This window comes from Penicillium pulvis (assembly GCF_028828015.1).
Source record: "Penicillium pulvis strain IBT 33274 chromosome Unknown scaffold_8_segment0_segment0, whole genome shotgun sequence".
NCBI classification, from domain to species: domain Eukaryota; kingdom Fungi; phylum Ascomycota; class Eurotiomycetes; order Eurotiales; family Aspergillaceae; genus Penicillium; species Penicillium pulvis.
The window spans coordinates 2,670,974-2,683,793 of record NW_026643080.1 but is presented as its reverse complement, the minus strand read 5'-3'; the positions used below and the strand labels follow the sequence as shown (position 1 = coordinate 2,683,793).

The window sequence follows — 12,820 nt, the reverse complement described above, 5'->3', positions numbered from 1 at the left end:
TGCCTGATACGGTTAATGCATTGTTCAACTGACAATTTCGGCAGGCGAGCCCGGTACAGCCTCCGTCGTCGGGCAGATACAAGTCTCGCTCGCCAGGGATTGAATGAGGTCATATGCCATGGATGAAAGGAATTAAGCTTGCGCACATGCTCTTATCTTGCGGTAGAGCGGACTATGACAATCCGTGCACTGATAGCTACCCCGCAGCAGCGCCTACTCCAAATGCATTTGAGGGGTTGAGATAGGAACATATTTCAACTGACTTGACTTTTGTATTTAGCATTAACTCTAAATTTAATCTCAATTACTGAACAGCCAAGAATAGACAGCGCCATGGACCACAAATTCCGTATTGGAGTCGACGTAGGAGGTATGCCATGCACTTGAAGATTACATTCAGTCTACAACAGTAGAACTTCGAAATTAACACATGACACCCAAGGAACGAACACCGATGCCGTTCTCATATCCCTTGACCCCATCTGCGTTATCGCTTCCCACAAAGCGCCAACGACACCAGATGTTACAACCGGCATCACAAATGCCGTTCGAACAGTCATCAACGCATCGAATATCTCACTCTCCGCCATCGGATGCGTGATCATCGGTACAACTCACTTCGTGAACGCCGTTGTCCAACGCGCACCCTCATTGCGACGCGTGGCAGTCATCAGACTATGCGGCGGTTCCGAAGAGGGATTTGGGCGCGGAATACCTCCGTTCATTGACTTTCCTTCAGACCTTCGAGCGTGCATTGAGTCACCTCAAATATTCTTTTGCAATGGAGGATATCAGATTTCAGGAACGGAGATCAGCCCTTTGGATGAAGCAGAGATTGAGCGTATAGCCCTCGAACTGGTCAAAAACAATATCTCGAATGTTGTTATTTCGGGCATGTATGCTCCATTGAACAACTTGCAGGAAATAAATGCAAGCGAGGTTCTGTCAGCGGCTATGGCTAAACATTGTTCATCGAAATCGAAGCCAAGAATCACACTATCGCATAAAGTGTCTGGTCTTGGCTTTCTTGCGCGAGAAAATGCCGCTATTTTGAATGCGACTCTACGACCTTTGGCGGAGAAAACCATCTATGGGTTTCAAAAAGCCATGGAAGATATCTTCCAAGGTAATAGGTATACGCTTTACTTGACTCAAAACGATGGAAGTGTTTTGGGCGCATCGGAGGCAGTGGAGCTGCCCATTCGAACTTTCAACTCTGGTCCTACCAATTCAATCCGCGGTGGAGAGCTTCTTTGGAGGGCTGCATCAGAGGCTGAAGGGTACAAGAAGGGCGATCGAAAAGAGCCCCTTGTCGTCATCGATATCGGCGGAACAACATCCGATAGCGGACTGTTGCTCCCAAACGGTCTACCTCAGATGAGCTCTGTTATGAGTCTAGTCGGTGGTGTCCGCACGAACTTTGCTCTCCCCGCTGTGGAAAGTATTGGACTTGGGGGTGGTTCGATCATCCGGAGCTTGGAAAATGGAGATCTCTCTGTTGGGCCTGAGAGCGTGGCCCTGGAACTGCTCGATAAGGCAAAGTTATTTGGTGGAGAATATCTTACCTCAACCGATATTGTCGCTGCTTCTGAGGCCCATTCGCCCACGGGCAATAATCCTTTCGAAGGCATGGGCCAGCCTGAGCGCCTTGCTGATGTCACGCCTGAGATAGTGAGGAAAGCTCAAATTGCGATGAGAAAGAAGATCGAGGAGCTTGTGGATAGAACTAAGATTCAAAAGGGCGACGTTGATGTTTTGATCGTGGGCGGGGGCGCGCCTATCATCCGAACAGATGAGCCACTGACAGGAGTAAGCATGGTTCGAACTGTCAAAGGTGGAGAGGTGGCCAATGCTGTTGGTGCAGCTATCTCAAGGGTCTCGGGTGTCATTGACACGGTTGTGGACACATCGAATCAAAGTATCAAGGAGGCTCAAGATGCAGTGGTCAAGCTCGCTATCCAGAAGGCCATTGAGAATGGAGCGAAGCCGGAGACCATCCAAGTCGCCGAAATTACCATGTTGCCTATTCAATACGTGGATGCTAAAGCTCGGATTGTTGTTCGAGCAGTGGGGGAGTTGGATTCTGTGGCCCAAGAATCATCAGAAACGCTGATTGACATTACAATCTTCGACGAAGACTCTCAAGCGGCGGAGCTCGAAGAAACAGGTCCATCATATCCAGAGGAAAAGGTGGACTTACAATCCTACCGTCCCGAAATTAAGGATGGCCAATGGGTAATTTCCTCGACTGATCTACAGTTCATCGCCCAGGGGTGCAAGATACTTGGATGTGGCGGCGGTGGTGATCCATATCAGGAATATCTCAAAGCAAGGGCAACAATTCATCGCCACCCTGGCACAGTCAAAGTTGTTTCAGTTGATTATCTCCCCGATGAATCACTAGTTGGCTGGACAGGGTGCATGGGAAGCCCCGAGGTGAGCATGGAGCGACTGGAGAACAACGAATGCCTGCAAGCGCATGACGAACTCATGCGAGTAACCAGAAGCCCGCCAGTCTCTGGATTTCTGGCACTGGAGATTGGCGGCGGAAATGGAGTCCTAAACCTGGGCGTATCGGCGCATTATGGAGTTCCCTGTCTAGATGCCGATAATATGGGACGTGCATATCCGACATTCTGGCAGGTCACGCCTAATGTATATGGCTCTCCAAGTGGTGATGCCTTGGTCCCAGCCACTATTGCCAGTGGAGATGGGACGTTTATCACGATGACAAAGTCTCGTACTGATAGGTTGGTTGATAAGGCTTTGCGGGCTGCTTGTGTAGAAATGGGATGTCGTGCTGGGAAAGCTGGACCGCCGAAGCCTGCTCGAATCGTAAGGGAGCAAGCAGTTACCGGAACTGTCTCTCTCGCTTGGTGGATTGGGCGTGCCGTGGCTCTAGAGAAGAACATCAATGATAAGGCACAGCGCATCATCGACGAGGTTGGAGGCTCTGAGAGTGCCGCCATCCTTGGCCAAGGCAAGGTTATAGGTGTTGAGAGGGTGCTCAAGACTGGACATACCTATGGCGTCTTAAATGTTGATGGGACACTGAGCGATGGGACCAAGGCTGCCATTAAAATTCCGTTTAAAAATGAGAATGCTTTTGTGGAAGCAGTCTCGAATGGCCAGTCGAAGATATTGGCATCAGTGCCCGATCTGATTGCTGTCATTGATGCTGAGACTGGTGCTGGCCTTGGGACTCCCGAATATAAGTATGGGTTGAAGGTATTTATAATTGCCATTGCTGCCTCACCACGTTGGACAGACACTAAGAGAGGTATGGAACTGGGGGGACCTGGGTCAATGGGGTTTGATGAGGTTGAGTATAACCCTATTGGGAAGTACAGCATGCCCCGTAGCGTCATTGAGGTCTTTGGCTGAATAGGTGTCCAGAAAGTCAAGAAGAGGTTAGATTTTCCCTAATATGCGCGGAAAGCTAAACATCGTCAAGTTGATGACACTTGACATTCCTCCGAGATATCTTTCAATAGCAAATTTAGAAGAAACTTCGAAATGCGATAGAAATGATCATGTATTACAAGGACATCACAGATGCCATCTACTTCAACACTGCAGTCCTCATGTACCCGAATGTTCATATCTCGAACGCAACTATGCACACCACATAAGATCAAAATCACCAGATCTTCTTAGCAACCATCTCATATCTCTGAACATGGTCGATCTTCAACTCCTTATCCTTGTTCTTATCCTGATCTTCTTTTTCCTTCACCCGGCGAAGTCCCTCAGGATCATCGCCATAAATCAGTTTTCGTTTCTCATCGCCAACCTCGACCATCCCCCAAAGCCCAGATCGGCGGCCTCCCTCGACGGTGAATTCATCTTTGCGGAGTGCGGTGATGGCATCGCTGGAACTATCCTGCTGGGATTGCGGGTGTGCAGAGCCGCGAGATGTTTTGCGTTGCTCGGATTCTACCCTCTTCATTTTCCTATAACGAGAGCGTGCGAAAGCGAGCAAGCCCATTCCCAAGATGAGCTTGAGAATCAAGAGCACGATAAATGCTGTCAGGAGTAGGACCACTGTGAATATCTGAACAGATTGGGCGGGAGAAGGAATTGCGTTCTCCAAGACCTTGCGGAACAGGATGTTGACATTTGGCAGGATCGTTGCGAAGCTCAATGGTGGGGCGGATGGGAGGGGCGGGGGTATATGGCGATTCTGGATGGTGGATAAACTTGAAGTCACTGCGGTGGATGATGGATATTGGGGAAGCAAGGAGGCCAAGAACATCTGGTATGTCTGCACGGACACGCGGAAGAAAATGCAAGATAGAGGGATGACAGGCAGCCCCAGACGGCGAGTAATATTGTGGTCGCCGCCTGCAAAGGCGTTCGTGTAGTAGTCCTTTGCGAGCACATCGAGAAATTTATTGTACAGTGCAGGGCGGTAGTTGTTGAACTTGCTGATGTAGGCGTGTTTCAGCCAGTCAACAAACATCTCTGATCCCAAGACAATGAGGAACGGTCCCAGGACCTGCGCCAAAGTCGGAATGAAAGAGTTCATATGGCTAAGGGATAGGATAGATGATGGGAAGAACGTGAACGACTGGGGTAGAATCGATGATGAAGTGCGAGGGGGCGTGGACAATGGCGTGCTGTTGGTGCTCGTGGATTTTCCGGAGAAGCTGGGAGCTAAACCGAGGCCAATGAAATTGAACGCGCCAGTTTCCACAATGTTACGCGATGCGATGATAGTAAGCATCAACCAAAGCTGGAATCGCTCGACGACATCAGAGCAAGTCAATTGGAACAGATTTTCTTTCTCGAATTTGCGAAAGACAGTCGACTTTATCTCCACAAATTGGTTAGACAACAGTAGCGTAATGAGGGCGTTTGAGTAGGAGTTCACAGCGACATTAAGGGTCATCACTTGGTAGAAGAGGGATATCGAATGCGCAACTGTGTAGACCAACGCTAATAGAAAGAGCCAGAACGGACGGAAGATTTTGCTTCGCCCATTGGGCCGGCGCTCAAGGGCTTCCCTTGAGAATAAGCACTCGAGGACATCTTGTCCAAGTGCAGCTAGAAGTTTGTCGAGCACTTCTAGAACATTGTAGATGACATATAATTTGATTGCTGCTTGTCCACGAATCCAGTGATACATCCGACTAGCATCAAAGTACATCAATGCGAGGCAGGTCGTGATCATAAGCAGGCCAGTGAGAATATCGGCTTTGTCATCAGGAAGTAGAGCCGAAGGTATGGACTTCTTTCTTCGGTGATGCCTGCGAGATTCAGAGGTCCGGTGTCTTTTCTTTGATGGATCTTGGTGTCGTGGCTCTTGTGTGGTCATGCCATTAGGCAAGCGAGTGGCATCTGGTTCGCTTTCCCGTCTGTCACGGAGTCTATCTGGAAGGTATTTCCTCCTTCGCCATACCCGGCCAGCCCCGTTGATGACAAATTTCCATAGAAAACGAGCCTCCGCGGCTAGATTAAGCACCCAGGATTCACATAGAATATACAAGGCTTTGATAAAACGCAGAGGTAAAATTGTGAATGAGTAAAGCCATGCGTCCAGGCATGCTAAACTTCCAAAGCCGATAGCTTGCTCTAGCACCGGTGGAAGGAACAGGAAGTTCATCAGTCGTTCTATTTTCGCGCTTGACGATTCATAAGGGAATTCATTCTCATTTCCATGGATATAAAGCGGCGATGGACGACCAGAGGCCAGCTCAAGTTGAAGATAAGTTGGTATAGAGGCGGGCGGCAGAGGAACTGATGGAATTGGAGAGGTCAAGGGTGTTTCAGTAATGTGAGGCGACGCAGCGAGCTGGGTTTTTAGCTCCCGATCTTGCTTCGAACGTGATGCCCATGTCTGTGAAAGTCGGTCATTATTGGGTGTAGAAAGCGTTGGGCGCCGAGACACGGGAGTAGAAAAGGTTCGCGACGGTTGTGGTCGACTCCGGATGGTACCATTGTTCAATTGCCGTAGATTAATTGAGTCGTGCAACTCGTCAGAACTTGGATCTTTGCTAGGCCTTCGAATCTTTGGAAGGCCATTCGGAGAGGAAGGAGGTTCGCTAAAAGGTTGCAGAGCCACATCTGGGGTCACCGATGACCGGTCACCTAGACCCTGCAACGAACGAAGATTATCCGACATTATCCTCCTGCCGCTGCTTGCATCCGGTAGCTCAGCACGATACGGGATCGACTCCGGTGACGATGTGAGCTCTTGTATCTTCTCCGGCGACAGTTTCAATATTTTGTCGTCGGCCGGACGCTGGGACGCGTCTTCGGCGAGCTCTGCGAGAACGGCTTTAATTTTCGGACCTTCAAACACATCCACGACAGACATGCGGCCATTCCCATTCGTGTCATCCTGCGAGTGCTCAACTAGAATCCCCAGACCCTGCTCCGGTGACCCCGATGCCAATCTGTGCGCATCATGTATCTCTGTGCCTTTTTCTGCCCCTGAAGGCGACCCGTTCTCAGTTGGCTTGTGTTTCCCATTCACCTCAGCCTGGCTTGCAGCGGGTCCACCGTTCTCCACTGCCGGACTCATCGTGTTTAGTACTGGAAGCCCGTGATAACCGTCAAGGATTTGAATTCTTTCGGGTCGTGTCTTGGTTCATTCCGGACGAGCTAGGTATGCATTCTCGAAAACTGGCGTTTGGTACGGGCTAGGGCGCAATCGGACTAAAGGCTGGGGAACTGGATGAAATGGCGGTCAAAACGCTAGAAGGAAAAATATAGATTATTTTTGGATAGTAGACCAAATAGTCACATGCACCCAGTTCACATCGTCCAAAAAAACAAGCGCTGGAGTCGAGACACAGCTTGCGACCGGTGACATGCGAGCTGAAAGATAACGGAGTTTATTATCTGGCATCGCAGCTTGCAGCCGTTGTTTACACCTCAGGCAGGAAGAGCATGTCACATGACCATGCACATTATAGATGGCGCACATGTCCAAATAATGACTTCCAAATTTCTTAAAGTGGATCATGAATAGTGATGTCTGTCAATCCATGGTGGTGACTGCTAAATCTTTCGGCATTAAATGAAGCTTGACTGACCTGTGGACCCTGGGAGACTCTGCCATTGGACATGCATACATTCACGGCAGATCCACAGTTTTGAAAGTGGAAGATCTAACGAGTTTTACACTTGCAAATCGGCAAGTTCAATGCTATGAATTTCATTTACGTCAGCTTTCAACAGGCTACAGCAATTGACAATTGAAGTATTTTTTAAGCTTTCGTACCTAAGTCACTCTACGTACAAGATTTTTGCTATTAGGTGGGGCTGGCCTTTCTTAGCTACCGCCGCTTTTATGAGGCCGTTCAGAGTCAGGCACACTGAGCATTTTACAGGCCATGCTCAGGCCTCGTGAGCAACTCAGGATTATCACTTGAAATTTTAACAATCACCCCGTAAGTCTGATCACCCGCTCACCGCCCACTTAGAAATTGATCTGAGCACTTTATATAGCACCTAATCTAGTCTCTAACTAGACTAAACGTGGCTATGTGCCCCGTAAGATATTTCTTTTTTTTTATGGCCCTAACTGTCACCACTCCTCTTCTTAAGGTTCTCGAAACTTTAACACCCCTCACTTATGCAGAGTATCACTCAGGCCTCGGGTATGCCTTGATTGGGTAGGGAATTCTATTTAAAAAGGATCGGGTCCAACATCCGGTCATTCAAACTGGTTTGAAGAATCTTCGAATGGTCTTTCGCTAGATAAATCGAAGGGACAGCCATCTTGTCAGATTTATCATCATGCCTGGAAGAGATGGAGGTGAAGTTGAAAAACGCGCCCAATTCCACAATCTGAAACCTAATTGATCGGAAGTAATGCCTATCTCAGTATGGAAGGTAGGAGCGCAGATAGGCTCACTTTACTACCATTGTGGTTTCTCAACTCAGAGGAAACTACTTATTTTTGTAAGTCGTTGAATATCAATACCTTAGGATGTTGAGACATCAAAATACAGGTGATATCACATTTAGAAGTACTTCAATGGAAAGGTTTGATGTTTTTGTGAGGGTAACATAATTATGTTGACACAGGACTAATATTAATGCCTACGAACATTCCTCAACGGCGCTAAAATAGAAGAACGAGTCGTAGACCACTACCTTATGCAGTAGTCTGGGAGTCGTTATTGCAAAATTCGAGATTTGCATCTGCGTTTTAAAACAGCAAACTGGCCCAACGCGTATAGCCTGCTTTTATGGATTACAGCCACAGGCGAATATGTTTCCTTCTTGAAGATTGCGTTTTATTTTGCGAGATCTACCACCAAAGCCCTTAGTACAGATTCTTCCTGGACCAGGGTTAGTTGAGGGCCATTGTACAATGCACTTTGTATGAATGGACTGTACAGTGATTTCCGAAATCGCCTTGACCAATACACTCTTAGTCACTCTTTTCTAACCCCAATACCAAGTCCCTAGCGCAAATCAGTCATTGCGCGAGCCGCAGCGAATTGGGGGACACAGTAAAAGGCTTGTTTCATGGTACCGTGTCTTGCTAGGTAACATTACATAGCGCGTACGAGAATGTAGTAGATTTGATGAAAACCGATAGTGGGTCTCTGCAAATAATGCAGAAAGTGCCGCCTCACAATATGGCTAAAAATCATGCTCGTCATTACTGAGTTCGTTGGAATATTACTAAGAGCTTATACATTAAACTCATCTCCCAAGCTCTCCTTTCATAAGGAGTTTAGAAAATAGGGGGAAAAGCGGGAACAAAAAATCATTAACAGCTATATACAGAACCTGAGGAAGGAAATCCGCCCTGAATCGTGCGCGAGGGCAAGTGTATCACCATTGATCTCGGAACAGCTCGGCCGAGACTCGACAGGGAGCCAGAGAACACGTTCACCATTCAATTTTATCCATTGCCCACGCTCAATAGAGATACCCCGATTCGGATGAGGCGGATGAGGCGGAGGGGACGTTGGAATGCCACATCTAGATCGGATGTCAAAGGCGCCTGATTTGGTGTGGAGATACAAACCATCCTGGGAAAATTTGAGTGGAGTGACTGATCTTTCCGAATTCCATGATTGCGTGAGTACGCCCGTGGCCAGGTCCCAGAGGCGCACTATCCTATCGTCAGAGGCAGACGCTAGTAGGCGGCCGTCGGGAGAGAAGACCACCGGCCCAACCCAATATGAATGGCCCTCGAGTGTCTGCGTGAGCACGGCCGTGGCCGGGTCCCAAAGGCGTACTGTCCCATCGTCAGAGGCGGACGCCAGCAGGCGGCCGTCGGGAGAGAAGGCCACCGACCCAACCCAATCTGAGTGGCCCTCAAGTGTCTGCGTGAGCGCGCCCGTGGCCAGGTCCCAGAGGCGCACTGTCTGATCGTCAGAGCCGGACGCTAGTAGGCGGCCGTTAGGCGAGAAGGCCACCGACCAAACTGAGTCTAGATGGCCCTTGAGTGTCTGTGAGAGCGCGCCCGTAGCCGGGTTCCAGAGGCGTACTGTGCAGTCGCGAGAAGCAGACGCTAGTAGGCGGCCGTCGGACGAGAACGCTACCGATAGAACCGAGTTTGAATGGCCCTCGAGTATCTGCGGGAGCACGGCCGTGGCTGGGTCCCAGAGGCGCATTGTCCGATCGTTAGAGGCGGACGCCAGCAGGCGGCCGTTGGGCGAGAAGGCCACCGACCCAACCCAATCTGAATGGCCCTCGAGTGTCTGCGTGAGCGCGCCCGTGACCGGGTCCCAGACGCGTACTGTCCAATCGCAACCGGCGGACGCTAGCAGGCGGCCGTTTAAAGAGAACGCTACTGACTGAACCGCGTTTGAATGACCCTCGAGTGTCTGCGTGAGCACGCCTGTGGCTGGGTCCCAGAGGCGTACTGTTAGATCGTAAGAGGCGGACGCCAGCAGGCGGCCGTTAGGCGAGAAGGCCACCGACCAGACTAAGGCTAGATGGCCCTTGAGTGTCTGTGAGAGCGCGCCCGTAGCCGGGTTCCAGAGGCGTACTGTCCAGTCGCGAGAAGCAGACGCTAGCAGGCGGCCGTCGGGAGAGAAGGCCACCGACTGAACTGAGTTTGAATGGCCCTCGAGTGTCTGCGTGAGCGCGCCCGTGGCCAGGTCCCAGAGGCGCACTGTCTGATCGTCAGAAGCAGACGCTAGCAGGCGGCCGTCGGGAGAGAAGGCCACCGACCAAACCGCGTCTAAATGGCCCTTAAGTGTCTGCGTGAGCGCGCCTGTGGCTGGGTCCCAGAGGCGCACTGTCCGATCGTTAGAGGCGGACGCTAGCAAGCGGCCATCGCACGAAAAAGCCACCGACCCAACCGCGTCTGAATGGCCCTTAAGTGTCTGCGTGAGCGCGCCTGTGGCTGGGTCCCAGAGGCGCACTGTCTCATCGTTAGAGGCGGACGCCAGCAGGCGGCCGTTGGGCGAGAAGGCCACCGACCAAACCATGCCTGAATGGCCCTCGAGTGTTTGTAATTCTGAACCCCATCTTTCCTCAACTCTTGGTAACTGACATATCCAAGTAGGAAGCTTCTGTTTGAACTGTCTACGGATTATTGCCGTTCGGGGTGCAAATATAAGTCCTGCGCAATATATCTGAAGGGGCGCCTGATCAAATATTTGGCCATTTTTCAGGATAAAGCGCTTTGCATCGTGAAGGAAATCCGATATTATGGAAGAGGCGTTGCCCTAAAGCGGTTAGTATAAATCATACATGGCTATATTCGGGACCTACCGATGTGGCCGCTTGGAGGCGATCAAGGATACCAAGTATCTCCGACGTAAGGCCCAGTAGGCTCATTGCTTCCACCCAGTGCAAAAAATGCGTCTGGAGAAATAAGAATGCATCTTGCACCATCCCAGTTACGTCCGTGCATTGTACCAGATGATGGACCCAGTATCGACAGGCGTATTTCAGTGCGGGGGTTATATAATGCTGAATTGAAGCTTTGCTAATTTCAGTACATTGTGTGCCTTCGTTTGGTAAATTGCAGATATTCCTCCTTAGATTTTGCTGCAATGTCTGAATGCACTTTGTTGTAAGTTGCTGGTTTGCATATCTCTCGTTGATCCAGAATTCGTCTTTGTGTTCGTGGTGATCCAGGAGAAAGTCTCGGAATGACAGATGGAGAAGCCTGACGGGTGAGTTGAAATCGTTCGGTACACTGAGCACGGAGTGGAGCCGATCTAATCGACATTTGACATCCTCTGGTCCTCTGTTAATCAGCTGGCTTAGGGAGCTAATCGAGAGCGGAGTTGCAAGAATAATGATAACGCCGACTATCTCCTTGAACTCTTCGAGTAACTGCTTCGACTCCGCTTCATCCTGCCCGGTGAGAAGTTGCTTCAACACGGGAATATAGGTCCTGTTCATCTTGGACACGTAGGTCGACTGGTCTGCCAATATCGCTGCAAGTCGCTTTTGAGGGTTCCAATTCGCATCACCTATGAAGCGACATAATGTAACTGCTGCAATGAATAAAGGGACGGCCCTATCAACCAATTTCTTTCTAGCTACGTCTCCGGGCCAGTCTAGTGGAAATGAGCGGCTCTGTTGTAGACGGAGTAACTGATCGTCCACATATAAAGATATATCGTGCTCAATAACTAGTTTTTCGATCTCATGGAGGACTAAATCCTGGTAGGCATCGGTGATTTTTTCGAAGCCTAGCCTGATCGGCAACTCGGGTCTGCTTGTTAATAGAAATCGTAGTTGCACGGAAGTTGATTTGTAGACTTGTGGCAAGAGCTGGAGAATAACCCCTATATCATCTTCCAAATCACATTCATCTAGAGCATCAATCACGATCACTTTAGTCATGGTCTCTTCGCTCTGCTTAATTCTTGACAGTGGACCTAGTAGAAGATGTTCAAATTGTTCTCTCAACACCTTTTCTGAGATATTAGGGTCATCATCAATTGCTTTTTGAACTTGAGGCATCAAATGAGGTATGCCGATGACCAGTTGCTCGATTATGGTCGGAAAAAGCTTTCTTGCCGTTCCTCGATCTTCTTCACCTCGCTTAAAGAAGAAGCTCGCCCCGAGAAGCTGCTGCTTTTGAAGATGGCTTGCAACTGTTCGGGATATTGTTGATTTCCCTGTCCCAGCCATGCCATTTAACCAGAATATGCATTTTCCGTGCGGCGCTTTTGCCCACTCCTCGATTTCTCGAAGTAGGTCAATTCGCGTCCCCGGAAGACATTCGCTATGCTGATTGTCGTAGGAGTCGAACGTAGCCCCTTTTGCAGGTTGTAGTTGACTAAGGTCTATCTTCTGGTTGATTGAATTGGTAGACCTCCTGGTTCAGCATCAGCGTTGGCCCTTGATATCAATAATTAAGAGATCGGATTCTGATCTGGAGCGTACGTTTGATCAACCTGCAAAGCCAAAGCGAATGTTGTTTTGTACCACTCAAGCTCCATGATAGCATCATCTACCTCCGACCGTCCCAGCGGCCATTTAAACGCTCGAAGTCCCCATTTCCTCATCCCTCTTTGTGTCGTTTTGGGATCGATTTTCTCTTTCAAACATTTAAGTGTCGAAGAGCATTTAGCGATATTGAGGATTAGGTTTTGCGTAGTTGTAGTAAGTCTATTGCCATTTGATCTGTGGATCAGCTCATCGAGAGATTGAAGAACTTGGGCAAGGACAACGATCTTCTCTTGTAGGCGTTGAATATCTCGTGTCGCGTTATTGACGTTGTTCAGATATTTCCGACATATTTGTACGATACTTCCGGTCACTTGGATGACTGCAATAACGCTTGCTGCACCCGAAAGAGGATCCATGACCAACAAGCGTTTTAAACAATAGTAACCTACAAAGCAGAAAGTGATGGGTAGCAAAGGAAGGGACACTGGAA

The 12,820-nt window shown here is 49.3% G+C and overlaps 3 protein-coding genes across 3 annotated transcripts; 1 reads left to right on the top strand and 2 right to left on the bottom strand.

Annotated features, from left to right (window-relative positions):
* Positions 1–333: 333 nt before the first annotated feature.
* Positions 334–3,384, top strand: N7503_010412 (hydantoinase/oxoprolinase family protein; the record flags this gene model as incomplete). Its single annotated transcript, XM_057069958.1, has 2 exons — positions 334–370; positions 443–3,384. 2 exons carry the CDS (start codon positions 334–336, stop codon positions 3,382–3,384), a joined length of 2,979 nt encoding a protein of 992 aa, XP_056916569.1.
* Positions 3,385–3,640: 256 nt separating this feature from the next.
* On the bottom strand, positions 3,641–6,526 carry N7503_010411 (TAPT1 family protein; the record flags this gene model as incomplete). The annotated part of the gene is made up of 1 exon (XM_057069957.1): positions 3,641–6,526. The coding sequence occupies one exon, from the start codon at positions 6,524–6,526 to the stop codon at positions 3,641–3,643; it is 2,886 nt and encodes a 961-aa protein (XP_056916568.1).
* A 2,212-nt stretch (positions 6,527–8,738) lies between these two features.
* Positions 8,739–12,746, bottom strand: N7503_010410 (uncharacterized protein; the record flags this gene model as incomplete). The annotated part of the gene is made up of 3 exons (XM_057069956.1): positions 8,739–10,646; positions 10,693–12,256; positions 12,325–12,746. The coding sequence occupies 3 exons, from the start codon at positions 12,744–12,746 to the stop codon at positions 8,739–8,741; spliced, it is 3,894 nt and encodes a 1,297-aa protein (XP_056916567.1).
* Positions 12,747–12,820: the final 74 nt, after the last annotated feature.